This window comes from Balaenoptera ricei, chromosome 1, assembly GCF_028023285.1.
Source record: "Balaenoptera ricei isolate mBalRic1 chromosome 1, mBalRic1.hap2, whole genome shotgun sequence".
In the NCBI taxonomy this organism is placed as follows: domain Eukaryota; kingdom Metazoa; phylum Chordata; class Mammalia; order Artiodactyla; family Balaenopteridae; genus Balaenoptera; species Balaenoptera ricei.
In genome coordinates, this window is record NC_082639.1 from 67932722 (window position 1) to 67956355 (window position 23634).

Consider the following 23634-nt stretch of genomic DNA (forward strand, 5'->3'; position numbering starts at 1 on the left):
GTGCCTAAAACTACAGTCACATAAATTGGAAGCAGTTTTATTTTAGGGGGCATGTGTTACATATTACAATTCTTCACTTTGTTTTTGAAAAAAGTTCAAAGGCAGTAACAGATGATGTAATAGAACTAATTAAAATGAATTTTAAAAACAAGTTTAAGAATATTTGAATAGGACCAAAGGCCAAAGAGTTTTGTCCATAATATAAATGTTTTCTAAATCACTTGGAAATACTGGGGTTTTTTTTCCTTGCTAAAATGTTTTATTAAGTATTTAAAAACTTGCATGGAGAGAAAAATCAAACACAGAAACCTTTCTTGTGTGTTTAAACTGAAGCCATCCACCATCAAATTGATTTAGAGTATGCTCACATGCACATTACCTTTTGTGGGATGAGTGCACGGATAGTGAAATTCAGATAATTTCACGCAATTGTATCCAAACAGCTGTATTAACACCATCTTCTAGGAAAAAAGATGCTTCTTGAACCTTGTCAGCAGTGGATTTCAATAAGATTAACTCATCATGTACAATGAATTCAGAGAAAGAGCTATTTAATAGAAATCTGTAAAAAATATTAATTTTTGTTCTTCATAACATTGATGGCAATGTAATGAAATTCACCAATGATGGAAGTTCCATGAAACCTAAATTTTGATTAGGAAGAAATATGCTAATTATCTATTTTATAAATTAGGAAGGAGATGATTCACTGCTTGTAACAGTGGTACCTGTCAAATCACACAAACCATCTGGAAAAATAAAAAAGAATTTCGAAGATCTAGAAAAAGAACAAGAAGAAAAGGAAAGGGTCAAGTATGAAGAAGATAAAAGAATAAGATATGAAGAACAACATCGATCTCTCAAGGAAGCAAAGTGTCTTTCATTGGTCATGGTAATTTTTTTTAATAAAGAACAAATAAAAGCAGTTAAGTTGGTTAGCAGCATATCCCTTTATGACTAACAGGTTTTCATTATGTTTTCTTAGGACGATGAACTGGAAAGTGAGGCAAAAAAAGAGTCACTTTCTCCTGGAAAATTGAAACTGACTTTTGAAGAATTGGAAAGGCAAAGACAAGAAAACCGAAGGAAGCAAGCTGAGGAGGAAGCAAGAAAACGTTTAGAAGAAGAGAGGCGTGCTTTTGAAGAAGCAAGGCGGCAAATGGTAAAACAAACTGATATATATGTAACATTTATATATGATATTATAATACATAATTATATTATGATACATAACATTTATGTATTATATTATACAAATTATATATTATATGTATAATACGTTATATAAATGTTATATATAAAACATTTAATATTAAGGGAGGTAGCTGACTTTAGATAAGGTTCATTGCTATAAATTTAAGGAGGTTTTCTATATACAAGGGTCTGATTTTGAAACTGTATACATATTCCATATATAACATGCATTTATATTATTTTCTAGTTTTCATTTTGGGATATTTTACCTAATATGCCTTAAATTTTTATTTTTATAAATTGTTGTAAACATACAAAATAATTATTCAACAAATCTGATTTCTCTTCGTCTGTTAGCTCAGCCTGCAATGTGTTTAATAGCATGGTGCAGCGCACTTTCAAGTCTAATCATAAGTGTACAATTAGTGTCAGTATATATATTTACTGAATATATAGAGAGATATATATATGTGTAATGTATATAATCTAAGTGCTTAAGAGCATGGATTTTGGAGCCAGACTGCCTGGATTCAGATATCTAACCTTTATTGTGTATCCATGGACAAGTTATTGAACCTCTCTACATCTTAGTTTCCTCATTTGTAAAATGGTGAAAATAATCGTTCCTACTTCTTAAATCATTAAATGAGTTAATATAGAAAGCAGTTAGAGTAGTGTTTGGCATATAATAAGTGCTTTATTTATTTATTTATTATTTATTTTTATCTTTTTATTATTATTTTTTTTGACCTCGCAGCACAGCTTTCGGGATCTTAGTTCCCTGACCAGGGATTGAACCCATGTCCCCTGCAATGGAAGTGGGGAGTCCCAACCACTAAACTGCCAGGGAATTCCCAATAAGTGCTTTAAAAATGTTAACTGCTATTATTATAGTAATAGATTTAACAACAAAAAATAAAATTGAAATAAGAAAACACTGATTCCAAATCTCATTGCAAGAATTTAAGAATGGAACATATGTAATTTTTTAAACTTTCAGACTTTCTTGATCAGCTTTCATTAATGATGTTCTGAGGTCTATATCTCCAAAATTTTAATTTTCTAGATGTTTGTTTGAAAATGTTGTTATTGGGTTGGCCAAATTTCGTTCGGGTTTTTCTGTAAAATGTTATGGAAAAACCCAAACAAACTTTTTGTCCAACCCAATATTTTGGGTAGTTACAGTTGGATAATACCTACACATTTTAGATATCACTGGTGGTCAATTTAGTGAAAAGACATAGAAATATCATTAATTAATCAAATCATAAATTTCAATGAGTATTTAATTAATTTAATTAGCATTACATTAGAATTTTAATTATAAAATCATAAAATTTGAATTATATATAAAATAGTTCCAGATAATGTTTTATCCATTTAATAACCATAGTTCATAGTAAAAAAAAGTCATTGAAAATTACAGAATGAGAACTTCATTTTATTATGTAAGAGACTCAGTGTGTGTATATTTGAACCTCAATTTAAGTACACTCACACAGACACACACACCTTTTTTTTTTTGGAAGATAAATTGTAGAATTTTTAATCAATGAAATACTATACAGCAATAGAAAATAATTAACTACAGGTAGCCCCATCAACACAGATAAATCTCAAAAAAACTACAAGACAGCAAAACTGTAAGTCAATAGGACCACATACAGTATAATTTCTTATATGTAAAACTCAAACGCTGCAACACTGAACAAATTTTTACATATTCAAACAAAGCAAAAGAATAACAAACACAAAATTAAGCATATTAGTTTCCTCTGAAAAGCCAGCAAAAGGTGGATGGGCTCTTGAAGGATACACAAGGACCTTCAAGAGTACTGGAAACATTCCATATCTTAAACTGAGTAGGACCCACATCTGTGTGTTGGTGTTACTTTTATTTATTTATTTATTTATTTATTTTAACATCTTTATTGGAGTATAATTGCTTTACAATGGTGTGTTAGTTTCTGCTTACAGAGTGAATCAGTTATACATATACATATGTTCCCATATCTCTTCCCTCTTGCATCTCCCTCCCTCCCACCCTCCCTATCCCACCCCTCTAGGTGGTCACAAAGCACCGAGCTGATCTCCCTGTGCTATGCGGCTGCTTCCCACTAGCTATCTATTTTACGTTTGGTAGTATATATATGTCCATGCCACTCTCTGACTTCATCCCAGCTTACCCTTCCCCCTCCCTGTGTCCTCAGGTCCTTTCTCTAGTAGGTCCACACACATGTTTTATGTTTGTTCTGGGAGAGTTAATGTTTAATAAAACTTTTAAATGATTCCTTAAGAATTTTAAACAATTAATCTTATCCATTTAAAAATTTGACTTGCTTGAGAAGTTTTATTTAACTTGAGTACATCTTTATTTGGAATTTTTCCAAATTTGATTTTTTAAATCATATTAGACATTATAAAGGAAGAGGATTTTGGTCAAGAATACTAGAACAAAGAAACATTTCTGTGTGAGGTGGCTGAGTCTGTGCCTTTTGATTGATAATTCATTCCTGTCTTTGATGAATCTCAGTTCTTAGTAGTGAGTTGTTTCTTGGTTAGGTAAATGAAGAGGAGGAAAACCAAGACACAGAAAACATTTTTAAAGGGTACCGCCCTGGTAAACTCAAACTCAGTTTTGAAGAAATAGAAAGACAAAGGAGAGAAGATGAAAAAAGGAAAGCAGAAGAAGAAGCCAGAAGAAGAATAGAGGAAGAAAAGAAGGCATTTGCTGAAGCAAGGAGAAGCATGGTAAGATAGAATGTGACTGGAGAAGGCCATTGGGATTCAGTATGTTATGAGAAATCATTCAACTTTGGGGAATACGCTATTATTTCTGAACTTATATGCCAAAAGTAGGGATGGCATATAAGTTTTTATAGTCTCCTATGGCATAACACTGTCAGTTAAAGGTGTTTGCTTCATTATAGTGTTGAGAAGGTTCTGATTAAATTGCCATGCCTAGCATAGAGTGTATGTTATCTTCCATCTCTGGGAAGGCATGTTTTCCAGAACTAAGTATCTAAGCGAGGAGGGAGGGGGGTTCCTACCCCCACCTTTCCTTCCCTCCTCTCCATTCTCTTCTCCCTTTCCGCATTTCCTCCTTCCCTCCCTCACTCCTTCCTTCCTTTCCTCCTTTCTTTCCAGTATCCATCCCATCCGGGATATATTAAATGATCAAAGCCATTTAATCACAATTAGTTAACTCTCCAAAATGTTTACCATCACTCTGGATATTGCTACTAAACTTAACTCTGTTACAAAGTTATACTTCTTATACCATTTTTTAAAAATTTATTTATTTATTTTGGCTGCATTGGGTCTTCGTTGCTGTGCACGAGCTTTCTCTAGTTGCGGAGATCAGGGGCTACTCTTTGTTGCGGTGCGCGGTCTTCTCATTGCGGTGGCTTCTCTTGATGCGGAGCACGGGCTCTACGCGCGTGGGCTTCAGTAGTTGTCACTCGCAGGCTCAGCAGTTGTGGCGCATGGGCTTAGTTGCTCCGCGGCATGTGGGATCTTCCCGGACCAGGGATCAAACCCGTGTCCCCAGCATTGGCAGGCAGATTCTTAACCACTGTGCCACCAGGGAAGTCCCTCTTGATTCTTCCTTAATCTGCCGTGTTTGTTCCAGACATACTAAATTTCTTTCCATTTCTTCAAAACGCTATGCTCTCATCTCTGGAACTTCATAAATGCTATATGAAACGTGTGTCTCTCTCTTTTCCCTGTGCTGAGCTATCTCCTATTCATATATTCCACTTCCTCTGGAAGCCTTTCCTGATAATACAAGTTCCAGAAAGGTGTTCCTTTCATGTATTCTTAGAGCATTTAGTGCTCCCCTAGCATAGCACTAGTGCTGTATTGTTGTGGCTTATGGCCATCTTCCTCACTCAGTGAGGCTGAGACCACATCAAGCACGTGGCACGGGACTTCACTGAAGCCCTCGCACTCTAGGGCCCGCATGCGGCAACTACTGAGCCCACGTGCTGCAACTAAGGAAGCCCACGTGCCTAGAGCCCATGCTCCCCAACAAGAGGAGCCACTGCAATGAGAAGCCTGCTCACCGCAACAAAGAGTAGCCCCTGCTCACCACAACTAGAGAAAGCCCGCGCACAGCAATGAAGACCCAATGCAGCCAAAAAAAAAGAAAAAGATGGTCCTTGGACTTAGGAAAAACAAAGCACATGGCACAATGCATTCTAGTGTAACAAACTTCCTGTAAATGCTTGTGGAATAAGTGTTTTATTTTATTTTATTATTATTTTTTATTGAAGTAGAGTTGATTTACAATGCTGTGCCAATCTCTGCTGTACAGCATAGTGACAGTTATACACATTTATACATTCTTCTTTTTAATATTCCTTTCCATTATGGCTTATCACAGGATATTGAATATAGTTCCCTGTGCTATACAGTAGGACCTTGTTGTTTATCCATCCTATATATAATAGTTCACATCTGCTAATCCCACACTCCCAGTCCTTCCCTCCCCCACCCCCTCCCCCTTGGAAACCACAAGTCTGTTCTCTATATCTGTGAGTCTGTTTCTGTTTTGTAGATAGGTTCATTTGTGTCATATTTTAGATTCCACATATAAGAGATATCATATGGTATTTGTCTTTCTCTTTCTGACTTCACTTAGTATGATAATCTGTAGTTGCATCCATGTTGCTGCAAATGGCACTATTTTGTTCTTTTTTATGGCTATATTGGAATAAGTGATATTAATACTATCTTATTAGGTAATCCTTGATTCACAAATGGTTTCTACACAGAAACCCTACCAACATTCTGAAAGCACTTAATTTCTGGAGAATCAGCTGGTTCAGAAGTGGTAGATAAGAAGTAGCTGTGAAGATCAGGAAATCTTGTCCTGGGAGCAGATTTTTAGGCCAAATCTGCCATTTTATCATGACTCACTAGTGGAAAAAGTGCAGGGAAGGAAAATGGCATTAAACCAAAACTCTGGTTTCCTAAAGACATTTCTATATCAGGAAAGGAAAGAGAAACTTTTTCCTTCATTTATGTTGTTTTCTTATCTAGGGCCAAGTATTGTCACTTCATATTATTGCTCAGTTAACTCATATATTAATAAAAATTTTTTTGGCAATCTGTGGATTTTAAGACCACATAAACATTATTTCTGAGTTGAACTGGTTCTGTGGTAAAGCCTGTCATATATAAAACTTGGAACAAATAATAATCACCCTTTACCTCTCTTATTCCTGTGTCTAGTTCAGCCACAGGGACACAATTCAAGTGAGAGGTTTATATATATACTTTCAGGGGATAGAATTAGGTCATTGCTTTTCATGGCAAAATGTATTCCAAGTCAATGATTTAAAAGCAGAGTTTCTATTTGCAAGTTAGAGATTGCCTATATACAGGGAATGATATTGTAATAATAAAACTGCTATTTGGGAGCTTACCATAGTGTCAGACACACTGCAAAGTGTTTCCAAACTTTATGTAATTCTCATGACAACTCTATGAAAGTTGTCACAGATAAGGAAACTCAGATTTAGAGAGGCTATGTAACTTGCCCAAGGTCATAACTAAATGGCAGTTAGACATGTAATTCATGAAATTACAAAAAGGTAGTCTAAATAGTTATTTATAATTTTATTAGAAAGACTTTTAAAGTTTGGAATTTCACCTTTTCCACATAGTATTTGTGTTGACTTTGGACAAGTTACTTTTTAGTGCCTCAGTTTCCTCATCTATAAAATGGGGATATTAATAACACCTACTTCACAGGGTTACAGAAAAATAAGTCAATACACGTAAAGTGCTTACAATTGTACCTGGCAGCTATAAGTATTAACTATTATTATTTATTTTTAATTAGCCTGACAGTAAATAAATCAGCACAATAAAATCACAGCATTAATTGATTTTTGCCTGATTATGAAGGGGTCATGATATCTATTCAGGTAAAAACCATGATTTAACTGAAATGCTCTATTTTAATTACCAGAATGGAGGTTCATTTTAATCCAATTAAAACATTTTCCCAATATTAGAACATCTTTTTAAGTTTTTCAATTAAAAAAATTTTTGTTGTTAGAACATCTTAATGTCTAATTCAAATTACTCATAGTATAAAGTCAAAGTATTTATTTGTGTTCACTGGAATGGAGACTTTATGGTCACCATTTTCTCTACAAAATACTTTAGTCTTACAGTTTCTAATAATTCCTTCTTGTTTATTGTTTTATACTTTTAAAGAGAATTTTTGGTTTTTAGTTCAATGTGAAACCTTTCTATTCAAGAAATATTCCCTTTGTAGTATGTATAATTCTGGCAAGAGTGATAAAAGAATTATTTTAAATAGGTAGTAGATGATGACTCCCCAGAGATGTATAAAACAATCTCTCAAGAATCTCTTACACCGGGAAAACTAGAAATTAATTTTGAAGAATTATTAAAACAAAAAATGGAAGAAGAAAGACGACGAACAGAGGAGGAACGGAAGCATAAGCTAGAGATGGAAAAACAGGAATTTGAACAACTGAGACAAGAAATGGGAGAGGTAAGACTTTAAGAAATGTCCATTTTTATTCTGCAAATATTTATTAATCTCAGCATTTCACATGCATTACCTTACAATAACTTTCTAAGTATTATTATTCACATAAAGGACACTCCTATGAGGCATTTGGTACAAGTTTCAGCATAGTTGAGTGTACCTTTCCAGCCTGCTATAACTCTACTCCTTCTTGCTAGTTTGAAAAATATATAAGATTCCAAGTGACTGAGATATTACTGTAGTACGTAAGTAAATATTTCTTCCTATATACCTCACAATTGTGTGAGATTACACCATGATTGAGAACTGTCATTCTAGAGTACTTAACATACCCATTTATACTTATTTTCCTTGAAACAATTAAACTGATAATCAAAATAAGAAAAAACTATAAGAGTATCATGGATGCTAATAGGAACATCAGTTTGGCAAGTCTTTGACTAATTTTACAGGCATACTGCATTTCATTGTGCTTCACTTTATTGCACTTTGCAGGTACTGCACTTTTTACAAATTGAAGGTCTGTGGCGACCCTGCATGGAGCAAGTCTGTTGCCACCATTTTTCCAACAGCATTTGCTCACTTTGTGTCTCTGTGTCACATTTTGGTAATTCCCTCAATATTTCAAACTTTTTCGTTATTATTATATTTCTTATGGTGATCTGTGATCAGTGATCTTCATTGTTACTATTGTAGTTGTTTGGGGGCACCACAAACTGCTCCCATATAAGATGGTAAACTTAATCGATAAGTGTGTATGTTCTGACTGCTTCACTGTCCGGCTGTTTACCCATCTCTTTCCCTCTTTTCGGGCCTACCTGTTCCCTTACACAACAGTATTGAAATTAGGCCAATTAATGGTCTCTGAGTGTTTAAGTGAAAGTAAGAGTCGCACATCTCTCACTTTACACTTGGCCAAGAAGCGATTTGTCTCACTTTAAATTAAGCTAGCAAGATTAAGCTTAGTGAGGAAGGAACGTCAAAAGCTGAGATAGATAGGCCAAAATCTAGGCCTCTTGTGCCAAACCATTAGCCAAGACGTGAATGCAAAGGAAAAGTTCTTGAAGGAAATTATAAGTGCTCCTCCAGTGAACACACGAATGATAAGAAAGTGGAACAGCCTTACTGTCGATGTGGAAAAAGTTTTAGTGGTCTGGATAGAAGGTCACATAAGCCACAACATTCCCTTAAGCCAAAGCCTACTCCAGAGCAAGGCCCTAACTCTCTTCAATTCTATGAAGACTGAGAGATGAGGAAGCTGCAGAAGAAAAGTCTGAAGCTAGCAGAGGTTGCTTCTTGAAGTTTAAGGAAAGAAGCTGTCTCTGTAACATAAAAGTGCAAGATGAAAGAGCAAGTGCTGTTGTAGAGGCTGCAGCAAGTTATGCAGAAGATCTAAGATAATCAAAATGAAGGTGGCTACACTAAACAATAGATTTTCAATGTAGACAAACAGGCTTGTATTGGAAGACGATGCCATCTAGGACTTTTTTAACTAGAGAGGAGAAGTCAATGCCTGGCTTCAAAGCTTCAAAAGACAGGCTGACTCTCTTGTTATGGGCTAACATAGCTGGTGACTTTAAATTGAAGCCAATGCTTATTTACCATTCTGAAAATCCTAGGGTCCTTAAGAATTATGCTAAATCTACTTTGCCAGTGCTCTATAAATGGAACAGAGAACCTAGATATAGCAATCTATTGACAACCTGGTTTACTAAATATTTAAAGCCCACTGTTAAGACCTACTGCTCAGAAAAAAAGATTCCTTTAAAATATTACTGCTCATTAATAATGCACCTGAAAGAAACTTCTCTAGGCAGGAAACACAAGAGAAGGAAAAGACCTACAGTAACAAACCCAAAACAATTAAGAAAATGGTAATAGGAACATACATATCGATAATTACCTTAAATGTAAATGGATTAAATGCTCCCACCAAAAGACACAGACTGGCTGAATGGATACAAAAACAAGACCCTTATATATGCTGTCTACAAGAGACCCACTTCAGACTTAGGGGCACATACAGACTGAAAGTGAGGGGATGGAAAAAGATATTCCATGCAAATGGAAATCAAAAGAAAGCTGGAGTAGCAATTCTCATATCAGACAAAATAAACTTTAAAATAAAGACTATTACAAGAGAAAACGAAGGACACTACATAATGATCAAATGATCAATCCAAGAAGAAGATATAACAAGTGTAAATATTTATGCATCCAACATAGGAGCACCTCAATACATAAGGCAAAGGCTAACAGCCATAAAAGGGGAAATCAACAGTAACACAATCAGAGTAGGGGACTTTAACACCCCACTTTCACCAATGGACAGATCATCCAAAATGAAAATAAATAAGGAAACACAAGCTTTAAATGATACATTAAACAAGATGGACTTAATTGATATTTATAGGACATTCCATCCAAAAACAACAGAATACACTTTCTTCTCAAGTGCTCATGGAACATTCTCCAGGATAGATCATATCTTGGGTCACAAATCAAGCCTTGGTAAATTTAAGAAAATTGAAATCATATCAAGTATCTTTTCTGACCACAATGCTATGAGACTAGGTATCAATTAGAGGAAAAAATCTGTAAGAAATACAAACACATGGAGGCTAAACAATACACTACTTAATAACCAAGAGATCACTGAAGAAATCAAAGAGGAAATCAAAGAATACCTAGAAACAAATGACAATGAAAGTACGATGGCCCAAAACCTATGGGATGCAGCAAAAGCAGTTCTAAGAGGGAAGTTTATAGCAATACAATCCTACCTTAAGAAACAAGAAACATCTCAAATAAACAACCTAACCTTACACCTAATGCAATTAGAGAAAGAAGAAAAAAACCCCAAAGTTAGCAGAAGGAAAGAAATCATAAAGATCAGATCAGAAATAAGTAAAAAAGAAATGAAGGAAACAATAGCAAAGATCAATAAAACTAAAAGCTGGTTCTTTGAGAAGATAAACAAAATTAATAAACCATTAGCCAGACTCATCAAGAAAAAAAGGGAGAAGACTCAAATCAATAGAATTAGAAATGAAAAAGGAGAAGTAACAACTGACACTGCAGAAATACAAAGGATCATGAGAGATTACTGCAAGCAACTATATGCCAATAAAATGGACAACTTGGAAGAAATGGACAAATTCTTAGAAAAGCACAACCTTCCGAGACTGAACCAGGAAGAAATAGAAAATATAAACAGACCAATCACAAGCACTGAAATTGAGACTGTGATTAAAACTCTTCAAACAAAAGCCCAGGACCAGGTGGCTTCACAGGTGAATTCTATCAAACATTTAGAGAAGAGCTAACACCTATCCTTCTCAAACTCTTCCAAAATATAGCAGAGGGAGGAACACTCCCTAACTCATTCTACGAGGCCACTATCACCCTGATACCAAAACCAGACAAAGATGTCACAAAGAAAGAAAACTACAAGCCAATATCACTGATGAACATAGATGCAAAACTCCTCAACAAAATACTAGCAAACAGAATCCAACAGCACATTAAAAGGATCATACACCATGATCAAGTGGGGTTTATCCCAGGAATGCAAGAATTCTTCAATATACGCAAATCAATCAATGTGATACACCATACTAACAAACTGAAGAATAAAACCCATATGATCATCTCAATAGATGCAGAAAAAGCTTTCGACAAAATTCAACGCCCATTTATGATAAAAACCCTCCAGAAAGCAGGCATAGAGGGAACTTATCTCAACATAATAAAGGCCACATATGACAAAGCCACAGCCAACATCGTTCTCAATGGTGAAAAACAAATCATTTCCACTAAGATCAGGAACAAGACAAGGTTGCCCACTCTCACCACTGTTATTCAACATAGTTTTGGAAGTTTTACCCACAGCAATCAGAGAAGAAAAAGAAATAAAAGGAATCCAAATCAGAAAAGAAGAAGTAAACCTGTCACTGTTTGCAGATGACATGATGCTAAACATAGAGAATCCTAAAGATGCTACCAGAAAACTACTAGAGCTAATCAATGAATTTGGTAAAGTAGCAGGATACAAAATTAATGCACAGAAATCTCTTGCATTCCTATACACTAATGATGAAAAATCTGAAAGAGAAATTAAGGAAACACTCCCATTTACCATTGCAACAAAAGAATAAAATACCTAGGAATAAACCCACCCAAGGAGACAAAAGACCTGTATGCAGAAAACTATAAGACACTGATGAAAGAAATTAAAGATGATACAAACAGATGGAGAGATATACCATGTTCTTGGATTGGAAGAATCAACATTGTGAAAATGACTCTACTACCCAAAGCAATCTACAGATTCAGTGCAGTCCCTATCAAACTACCAATGGCATTTTTCACAGAACTAGAACAAAAAATTTCACAATTTGTATGGAAACACAAAAGACCCCGAATAGCCAAAGCAATCTTGAGAAAGAAAAACGGAGCTGGAGGAATCAGGCTCCCTGACTTCAGACTATACTACAAAGCTACAGTAATCAAGACAGTATGGTACTTGCACAGAAACAGAAATATAGATCAATGGAACAGGATAGAAAGCCCAGAGATAAACCCACGCACATATGGTAACCTTATTTTTGATAAAGGAGTCAAGAATATACAATGGAGAAAAGACAGCCTCTTCAATAAGTGGTGCTGGGAAAACTGGACAGCTACATGTAAAAGAATGAAATTAGAACACTCCCTAACACCATACACAAAAATAAACTCAAAATGGATTAAAGACCTAAATGTAAGACCAGACACTATCAAACTCTTAGAGGAGAACATAGGCAGAACACTCTATGACATAAATCACAGCAAAATCCTTTTTGACCCACCTCCTAGAGAAATGGAAATAAAAACAAAAATAAACAAATGGGACCTAATGAAACTTAAAAGCTTTTGCACAGCAAAGGAAAACATAAACAAGATGAAAAGACAACCTTCAGAATGGGAGAAAATATTTGCAAATGAAGCAACTAACAAAGGATTAATCTCCAAAATTTACAAGTAGCTCATCCAGTTCAATATCATAAAAACAGTCAACCCAGTCCAAAAATGGGCAGAAGACCTAAATTGACATTTCTCCAAAGAAGATATACAAATAGCCAGCAAATACATGAAAGAATGCTCAATATCACTAATCATTAGAGAAATGCAAATCAAAACTACAATGAGGTATCACCTCACACCGGTCAGAATGGCCATCATCAAAAAATCTACAAACAATAAATGCTGGAGAGGGTGTGGAGAAAAGGGACCCCTCTTGCACTGTTAGTGGGAATGTAAATTAGTACAGCCACTATGGAGAACAGTATGGAGGTTCCTTAAAAAACTAAAAATAGAACTAACATACGACCCATATAATCCCACTACTGGGCATATACCCCGAGAAAACCATAATTCAAAAAGTCATGTACCACAATGTTCATTGCAGCTGTATTTACAATAGCCAGGACATGGAAGCAACCTAAGTATCCATCGACAGATGAATGGATAAAGAAGATGTGGCACATACATACAATGGAATATTACTCAGCCATAAAAAGAAACAAAATTGAGTTATTTGTAGTGAGGTGGATGGACCTAGAGTCTGTCATACAGAGTGAAGTAAGTCAGAAAGAGAAAAACAAATACCATATGCTAACACATATATATGGAATCTAAAAAAAAAAAAAAGGTTCTGAAGAACCTAGGGGCAGAACAAGAATAAAGACGCAGACGTAGAGAATGGACCTGAGGACACGGGGAGGGGGAAGGGTAAGCTGGGACGAAGTGAGAGAGTGGCATGGACTTACATATACTACCAAATGTAAAGTAGATAGCTATTGGGAAGTAACTGCATAGCACAGGGAGATCAGCTCGGTGCTTTGTGACCACCTAGAGGGGTCGGATAGGGATGGTGGGAGGGAGACGCAGGAGGGAGGAGATATGGGGATGTATGTATATGTATAGCTAATTCACTTTGTTATAAAGCAGAAACTAACACACCATTGTAAAGCAGTTATACTCCAATAAAGATATTTAAAAAAAAAAATAGTGCACCTGATCACCCAAGAGCTCTGATGGAGATTTGTGATGATATTAATGTTGTTTTCATGCCTGCTAGCACAGAATCCATTCTGCAGCCCATGGATCAAGAAGTAGTTTCTACTTTCAAGTCTTATTATTGAAGAAATACATTTTGTAAGGCTATAGCTGCCATAGATCGTGATTCCTCCGATGGATATGGACAAAATCAATTAAAAACCTTCTGGATAGGATTCAACATTCCAGGTACCATTAAGAATATTTGTGATTCATGGTAAGAGGTCAAAATATCAAATTCACAGGAGTTTAGAAAAAGTTGATTTCAACCCTCATGGATGACTTTGAGGGGTTCAAGGCTTCAGTGGAGGAAGTAAGCGAAGATGTGGAAATAGCAAGAGAACTAGAATTAGAAGTGGAGTCTGAAGATGTGAATGAATTGCTGCAATCTCATGATAAAGCTAATGAATGAGGAGTTGCTTCTTATGGATGAAAAAAGAAAGTGATTTTAACACTTCACAGCAAGGCCCTAACTCTCTTCAGTTCTATGAAGGCTGGGAGATGAGGAAGCTACTCCTGGTGAAGGTGCTGTGAAGATTGTTAAAATGACAGCAAAGGATTTAGAATATTACATAAACTTAGTTGATAAAGCACCAGCAGAGTTTTAGAAGACTGACTCCAATTTTGTAAGAAATTCTACTGCGGGTACAATGCTATCAAAGAGCATTGCAAGCTACAGAGACATCGTTCACAAAAGAAAGAGTCAACTGATGCAGCAAACTTCATTGTTGTCTTAGTTTAAGAAACTGCCACAGCTGCCCCAGCCTCACCAATTAACACCCTGATCAGTCAGCAGCCATCAACACTGAGGCAAGACTGTCCAACAGCAAAAAGATTACAACTCACTGAAGGCTCAGGTGATGGTTAGCAATTTATAGCAATATTTTAAAGTTAAGGTATGTACATTATTTTTTTAGACATAATGCTATTGCACACAATAGACTACAGTATAGTGTAAACATAACTTTTATATGCACTGGGAAACCAAAAATTTCATGTGACTCACTTTATTAAGATATTCGCTTTATTACAGTGGTCTGGAATTGAATTCCCAATATCTCCAAGGTATGCCTGTATTTTATTAAATTATTCTAAGATAGAATTTTGATACTATTAAATACCTTAGTATGGTTTCACCAGCATTGAAATGAATTTTAAAAATACATATATAGGGACTTCCCTGGTGGTGTAGTGGTTAAGAATCAGCCTGCCAATGCAGGGGACACGGGTTCGGGCCCTGGTCCGAGAAGATCCCACATGCCGTGGAGCAACTAAGCCTGTGCGCCACAATTACTGAGCCTGCGCTCTAGAGCCCGCGAGCCACAACTACTGAAGCCTGTGTGCTGCAACTACTGAAGCCCGTGTGCCTAGATCCTGTGCTCCACAACAAGAGAAGCCACCGCAATGAGAAGCCCGCGCACCGCAACGAAGAGCAGCCCCCGCTCGCCGCAACTAGAGAAAGCCGCACACAGCAACAAAGACCCAACACAGCCAAAATAAATAAAATTTTAAAAATACATATATACACATATATATCTATAGACTCTACAGGGCCAGCTTCACGAGCATGCAACTTGTGCCCTCACAGGACCCCATGCTCAGAAGGGACACACTTAGGATTTAGTGCTCTGAGGTTGCCTTTGAGATTTTAAATAAGTTTATCTTTGAACTTGTGTGTGTTGTAATTGAAAGTTGGTTGGACAGTGGAGCCTGCACTAGAGTCTCGGAGCCTTGGCTCACCCACTCCACGTGATGTCTCCGTGCTTCCTCATGGTGAGCTCTCAGCAGCCCTCTTCCTACCTCCTGATGTCCTAGGACCCTGTCTAACCTTCGCCTTCCTAACCCTGAACACTGCTTCCCTCCATCTGGATGGCCAACCAGTTACATAGGCAGAAGTGGGGAGGGTGAGGGAGGAGGCCAGCATTCCACTGTCACCCTTGGCCTCCAGCTGGGCAGGGGGCCCTAGCAGCAACACGAACAGCAGTGTCGGGGATGAGTGCACAACCCCATTACTTGGGGTGAGGCGAGCAGTGGCTTTCCCAGCCTAAGTAGGATTGGCAGTGATATGGCATGTTTGGTAGGTGACTTGGTGGGGGCCCCTTGCCAACTCCTGATCTAGGAACCGAGTGGGTTCCTTCACAGAGGTTGCAATCTCTTAGAAGTTGCCTCTTTGTCATGGGTTGGAGCAATGGGACTGTGGGGATATTTACTTCCTTGCCCGGGTCAACCAAGAGACTATAAATGCTGCATAAATATATAGTTAATAAGAATATATAATGAATATGCTGTAGGAAAATACTGCAAGGTGTACCCTCAGAATTTTTTAAAAATGTAATAGCATTTATTTTATAAAGGAAGCTGAAAATGAATTGTCTGTCTAGAAAAACAAAGTAAATTAGAATATATATTAGTAATACTATTGAGAAGTAATCTAATTCATATATGGCAGGGTGTAATTGTCTGACATTCTGATGCTACTAAGTGACTCACTCCACTATGTCTGGGAGTTTTCAAACAAGTAGAATGCCAATTCCAAGATTACATAGATCATAACTGATTAGTTCAACCATTAATTTTGATCAGAGTGATGTGGGACCATTGTGATATGATGTGATGTCATAACTTTGTTAATTTCTGGTATTTTAGGAGTTGCCCATTTTCACCCACATAGACCAAAAAGTGGAGGTAGTATAAAGGAATAAACTTTTCTTTCCCTTTGTTGAACCAAGAAATTAAGCCTCATGTCAACATCATCCACTGTGACTCTTCCTGCACCCCACCCTGCCCAGTCCCACCTTTTTTTTTTCTCTGCCTAGAACTCTAGGTCTTCCCAGAAGAAGTGTACCAGGAATAACTGCAGTATTCTACCACTCCATTAGGGTTTAGTGTAAGAAGTATACAAAGAAAAGGGAAAGACAAGGGAAAGGAACCTGAATAAAAAGTATTCAAGATAAAATGGTGTAAAGAATTAGAACCCAATTTTTGTTGACTCATCTTTCTTGGCAGAATATAAAATTGAGAATACAAGTGATATGTAGCAAAATGTAGGGATTTTACCAGACTATATCTGTAGAAATGCTTAATTCAGTTGAGTTACTAAGAGTAATATTTAACTTTGACTATCATCAAATCAAAGGCAGGAGGAATTTTAGAGATACTGTGGCTCTATATAGAGATGAAAAACTCATGTCCAGTGGACTAAGTGACCAGGCAAAAGGCCACACAGTATGAGAGTCAGAACTATTGACTCCTAGCCCAGTATTTTTTGAATTTTCTTTACCTTCCCCTAAACAAAGGTCTTCCTACAATTCCTAGTAAAAGCTAATCTTGACATACATATTTTACTTTTAGCAGGTTATAATGGAATGTTAATGAGGTTTTGAGCCATAGTCCCTAATTAAATAGTATTTTAAATGAAATAAGATGTTATCTACAGTCTTAAATTTGTAGCACTACTTCTAATTAGTAAATTTAGGTACTGTGTTTAGGGAGGAAGTTATTTAACATTTAGTTTTGGCTTCAAATAAGAAATAGTGAACTTTCTGGATGGTTTATTGTACAAACTAATTTTCTGGTATTTAATGTATAAAAATCTTAATTTTTTTGAAGGAAGAAGAAGAAAATGAAACCTTTGAACTGAGCAGGGAATATGAAGAATTAATCAAATTGAAAAGGAGTGGCTCTATTCAAGCTAAAAATCTGAAAAGCAAGTTTGAAAAAATTGGACAATTGTCTGAAAAACAAATACAGAAAAAGATAGAAGAAGAACGAGCAAGAAGAAGAGCAATTGACCTTGAAATTAAAGAGCGAGAAGCAGAAAACTTCCATGAGGTATACTGTTTTATATTTAACAGTAATAGTTCAGTCATGATGATGAACTTAACAGAAATAACATTGACTTTGAAATAAGTGTTGGAATTTACAGTTAACCCTCAGGGTATATAATAATCTGGGAACTAAATAGCAAAAGCACATTAAGATCTTAAGAGACTTTGAAAGATTTCCCTACTCTAGCATTGTTCCAAAATGACTTTTATTAAGAATTAAAGCCTACAGTGAACATCAAATGGTTCACTTTAGCAAAAATAGCTCAGAAATATTTATTGGCACAAGTTCTACTTGGAATCAGTAGAACCCATGTATATTAAACTCCAGAGATGATTCATACCTACTTTCTTAAAAGATGAGGCCAACAAAGCCTATATGATATGTTCAAAGTCATGCCAATCATTCAGTGGCAGAGCCTAAATCAGAATTCAGGTGACATGAATTTGAAGTACCTCCATATGTAAAGTAAGGAGGCACTCACTAGATGACCTATAATGTCCCTTCCAGCTTAAGGACTAGTTCCATGATTATGAATATTGGTTTAAATAAGATCTGGAAAACTTATTCTGTCAAAATTGCCATTTTATGTTATATTTAACATATATTCTTCTAAAAATTGATTTTCATCATATATTTAACTCTAAAACAGGTATGGGAATTTGGGAGGGCCTTCAGAGGAGATTGGTGAATAAAAAGAATGATGAAACTCTGGGCAAATTCCAGGACTATAAGCCATTCATTATTATTGAGACAAGTAGAGTGCAAGCACAGCAAAAGATGATGAAGACCCAAGCACAGGCAAGATGACCCATCTTAGATGCCATGTTAAGGAACTTTGTTTTATTGGGGTGCAATGAAGGGATTTTTAAAACATGGAATGACATTATCAAATAGGCATCTTTATCGCAAGATCATGCTGAAGCTAAAGATGGCTTTAGATTTATGCATTAAAAAATTATTTGAAAGCCTACTATGTTCTGGGGACTCTTCTGACACTGGGACTACATTGGTGAATAAACCTGCAGTCCTTGCTCATATGGTGTTTAGAATCTAACAGGTGTGGGGCAGGAGACAGGGGATGGAAAACAATGATTGGGTAGTAAATAAAAGCTATGGAGATTAACAAAGCAGGGTAAAAGACTATAGAGTATGTGGTACAATTTTGTACAGGGTGGTCAGAGAAAACATGAGGATTTGAACTAGAACTGGAATGGAGACGACTGATAAGTATGTAGGATACAAAATTGGCAAGACTTAGCTTGGGAATGGTGGTGGAGAGGAATCAAAGTGACTGGGTATACTAGGTAATAGGGGAACATAGGAGTTTGGTAGGCAGAGAAGTCACAAGCTAGACAAATGGAGATGCTGTAGAACATCCAGATATCAATTAAATTGATATGCATCTGAACTTAGTGCAACATACACAAAAACATAAGGACTTAGGGACTGGGTTATAAACCATTTTGTCACAGCTAAAAACTAATGCCATTGCTATTTTTAATATCTTCTATGTTGGGCCCCATGTTAAGTTTTGGGTACATAAATGTGAATATAATATGCCTTCAAGAAATCCAGCCTAATGAGATGTATGAAAACAATTAAAATTGTCATTAAGTGCTAATATAGTTATATATTTAGTGTTACGGGATCAAGTAGTATGTAATCAGTATTCCTAGATGTTTAACAGGGCTGAGAAGATGACATTTTAGCGGAATGTGAAGGTTGAATAGAAGTTTCAGTTAAAGAGGGAAAGCATTCCAGATTGGATGGACAATGTGAGTCAACACGAAGGTTGTAAAACTTTATCTGGCAGAGTGGTTCAAAGGAAAGGTTCATATAGTAATAGGCGATAGGATAAGTTTTAAAACTAGGTTGCAGCTAGCTGAAGGGCCTTTTTAACCTTGTGGGCACTATAATCCGGGAACAATGTTAATAATCAGGTTTTTTTTTGGCTGCATTGGGTCTTTGTTGCTGCGCGCGGGCTTTCTCTAGTTGCGGCGAGTGGGAGCTACTCTTCGTTGCAGTGCGTGGGCTTCTTATTGCGGTGGCTTGTCTTGTTGCAGAGCATGGTCTTCGTGGCACGCGTGCTCAGTAGTTGTGGCTCGTGGGCTCTAGAGAGCAGGCTCAGTAGTCGTGGCACATGGGCTTAGTTGCTCCGCGGCATGTGGGAACTTCCCGGACCAGGGCTCAAACCCGTGTTCCCTGCATTGGCAGGCGGATTCTTAACCACCGCGCCACCAGGGAAGCCCAAATAATCAGTTTTAAGACAGAGTAATAAAAGGCTTGTTTACAGAATCCTGGGATCATGGAGGATAAACTGGAAGATGATCATGAAGTTGGGGGCAAGGGAGAAAAACTGACCCAACTTTAACAAAACTGAGTTACAGGCAGGTGGTTGCTGAGAAGCTTAACATTACTTCAAGATTACCAGGGAAACTAGAAGATGCTACAGAGAATTCAGAAGGTCAGGAGAGGAGGGAGGGGTGAATAAACTGTTTTGGACCTGTGAAGTTTGAGCTATATTTGGAAAGGTAATGGCAGTCTGAAACAGAGGTACTGGGCTCAGAGAAGAGGCAGGAGCTACAGACTGTTTCAAAGTATAGATGTATATAAAGCCATCTTGAGAGTTAATAGTTGGAAGGTGAATGATAAAACCCTGGAGAACACCAACATTAAATGGATGGATGGCCCACAAGATCAGTTCTTTAGAGACAAATCACAGAAGGTAAAGCATTTAAATAAGCATGCATGTGCTTCCTTTTTTTTTTTTTTTAAAGGTAGTGAAACCTCAGAGCAGTGATACCTAGTCCTATAAAATTTGTAGGTAAAATAAATGAGGTAGGTGGCTTCTTGTTTTAATGCTATTACTGACTCTTGTATAAAAGGATATGAGATTAGGACCTGGCTGATCTTCTGTAATCCATGAGGATGTCCTAAATTGAGTTTCCTGTGAAGAATCTGACATTCCTCCTATCATATCCCTCTAGATTAAGGGTCACTGAGATGCTGTGTTCGCATAGTTTTGGCAGAGTATAATCAACTTCCAGAGTAGGATCTTCCCCTCCCATCTGATCATATATTTGTTTTCCTCTTTTAGAAAATGCCTTCTCTTTATGTTCCAGACACCTTTCAAGGCCTAACTCATTCATGTAACCTTACCTAATCTAAGAATTCCATCCCAGCTCCTGTAGCCCTTAACCTGTACCAACATTTGGTAGGTAAACCACTTAATTGCCTTAGTGTGTTTGACATTCTAGTTAGATTTTACAATAAGGTGCACTCCAAAACCATTTCTTGCGTTTTTATCCCAAATTCATTGCCTATTTGGGTTGCCTGTAATATCCACGTGCTGGGAGTATCAATGCCCTGCTAAGAATGCACCTAGAGAACAAAGATCATTCCACTTATAACGTGACTCTCTTAGCAGATTCATTTCCTGGAAACACTTTTAACCTGGCTTTTCAGGGATTCAAGAAAAGGCAACTGTACTCAATAACTGAAAGACTGTTCATGACTGTTCAAGACTGTTCTCCCAGTTAACTTATGATGAATCCTTTTAATGATTATTTTCTAAAGGCAGGTTTGAGGTAACTAAATGAGTAACAGTTATGAATTTACACAAACTTTATCCAAAAATCCAGAAGGCAAGTTATTAACCAGGAGGGATTCAGTCAGAATAGCAGTTATTGTACCTGCTGGAATATCCTATCTTAAGGATTTATTTTGTAAGCAAAGAATAACATTAACTGTTTAAGTCTGAACAAAGAGGTCCATTTTTCTTTCCATGTAAGTCTCAGAAAAGCCTGCTGAGATTAACTGCAGTTTAATACTTTGCTTGTTAAGCAAGCAAACCATTGTTTAACATGTACTTTTTACCCTATCCTTTAAATATAATAATAAACAATCATATCAACACTGTTTATTAACAATACTGGTAGTCAGGCTTTATGTTTATCCACTGAAGGTTAAATAATGGCGTTAACAATAGAATTTACCCATTAGGTCTCTGGTTGTGTCTGATGTTCTGGCACTTTCCAGTAACAAATAAAAATTTGATTCAGGAGAACCAGAAAAACTATCCAACTTACTTTTAACTCCTCCTTCTACATTCATTGGAGCTGCAGTGCAACACCTCAAACTAATGTAAACCAAGATTGATGAACCAAGATTTTTCTTATACAGGCAGTTATTTTACAGCTTGTTTCAAAATTTCCTTTATTGGTTGCACATGGTACCTGGAAGCAATTTCCTCATAGTACAGTGAAATATAAATGGTGGGATTTCCAGATAGACCCACAAGAGTCTAAGCAGTTTAGAAACCAAGAGTCGACTACAACTAAAGTACTTTTGAAACCATGGATTAACTATACCCATAAGACCCCGCTCTACTAAAACTGCTCTCAAAAGGCCAGTGAGTGACCTCATCATCACCAAACTGGTTTTACAGACTCACACTATTTGACAGTTTAAATTCTGCTCTTAAATTACCCCCTTATTTTCATGGCTTCCAGCTCTCACCCCTAAACAGACTGACTCAGAACCATACTTCACCTCAACGATTTCCCCAAGTTCCAGCCATTGCCTCTTTCAATAGCTGTCTTCCTGTTTATTCTACCTGCAAACATTCTTTGCCACTGCTCATCAATAAATTATTTGTTGAATGGAATTCATCTCAGTTATTAACAAAGAAGAGTGAGGAAGGAAATCATGAAGTGGGAAATAACAGAAATTACATTTCTGTATTATGTAGTAGGGTGAAGAGTGATACGGAGACTCTTACCAGAAGGAAGTATTTTAATAATTGTTAACAATGTATCATATCCTCACCCTTTTCTGTTACTCAGTATCAACAAGCACTGAGATTAGGTTGGGCAAATAAATACACCAGGACTCCAGAGATAATGTATGATCTTTACACTGGGAGAAAAGGATTCCAATAGTTAAGAAAATAGTTCAAAAATGAAACTTTCATCTTTCCCAAATTGGGGCATAGTGAAAATCTCCATGTCTGCAGTGTGGCAAATAGGCATAACCAAACATGTTAATTATTTTGTGCCTAGACATCTTCAGAACTATTAACATCTCAGTTCTTGTTGGTTTTTAGAAAACAATTCTTATTCTTGGCCCATTTTTGTAAAGGAAGAAGATGTTGATATCAAGCCTGCAAAAAAAAGTGAGGCTCCATTTACTCATAAAGTGAATATGAAAGCTAGATTTGAACGAATGGCTAAGGCAAGAGAAGAAGAAGAACAAAGAAGAATTGAAGAGCAAAAGTTATTACGCATGCAGTTTGAACAAAAGGAAATTGATGCAGCACTACAAAAGGTACCAGGCTTACATTTCCTTTATTTTCCAAAGATGACCTTTTAGAAACAATGAAGTTTTATGAGGAGGTATTAAAAAAACATTTTAATAGTTTTCAAGTAACTGAAATGTTTTATAAAATACTTTGTAGTAAGCATACTTACATGTTCTTTACTTGGGGGGAAAAATATATTTACCTCCAAATTCTATTACTAAACCACTGTCCTGAAAATAGTACTATAGTATAAATGCCAACTTGAATGCACTTATTTTATTATAGAAAAGAGAAGAGGAGGAAGAAGAAGAGGGTAGCAACATGAATGGCTCCACCATTGAAGATGAAGAGCAAACCAGATCAGGAGCTCCGTGGTTTAAGAAGCCTCTAAAAAACACATCAGTTGTAGACAGTGAGCCAGTTAGATTTACTGTTAAAGTAACAGGAGAACCCAAACCAGAAATTACATGGTGGTTTGAAGGAGAAATATTGCAGGATGGAGAAGACTATCAATATATTGAAAGAGGAGAAACTTACTGTCTTTATTTACCAGAAACCTTCCCAGAAGATGAAGGAGAGTATATGTGTAAAGCAGTGAACAACAAAGGCTCTGCAGCTAGTACCTGCATTCTTACCATTGAAAGTAAGAATTAATCACTCTTTGAATCTAGAACTTTTATTCTAT

At 36.5% G+C, this 23634-nt stretch overlaps 1 protein-coding gene across 8 annotated transcripts in view; it reads left to right on the forward strand.

The window, feature by feature from the left end:
* Window positions 1-23634, forward strand: part of NEXN (nexilin F-actin binding protein) — a 56995-nt gene that overhangs the window by 32331 nt on the left and 1030 nt on the right. For 4 of the 8 annotated variants that reach the window (XM_059924780.1, XM_059924808.1, XM_059924797.1 and 1 more), the window contains 7 exons: window positions 695-892; window positions 986-1162; window positions 3757-3945; window positions 7529-7726; window positions 17432-17653; window positions 22790-22975; window positions 23235-23592. In XM_059924780.1, the coding sequence (XP_059780763.1) occupies window positions 695-892; window positions 986-1162; window positions 3757-3945; window positions 7529-7726; window positions 17432-17653; window positions 22790-22975; window positions 23235-23592 (1528 nt within the window). Of the gene's footprint in view, window positions 1-694; window positions 893-985; window positions 1163-3756; window positions 3946-7528; window positions 7727-17431; window positions 17654-22789; window positions 22976-23234; window positions 23604-23634 lie in introns of those variants that run through there. The other 4 variants (XM_059924788.1, XM_059924818.1, XM_059924832.1 and 1 more) reach the window with 3 other exon arrangements.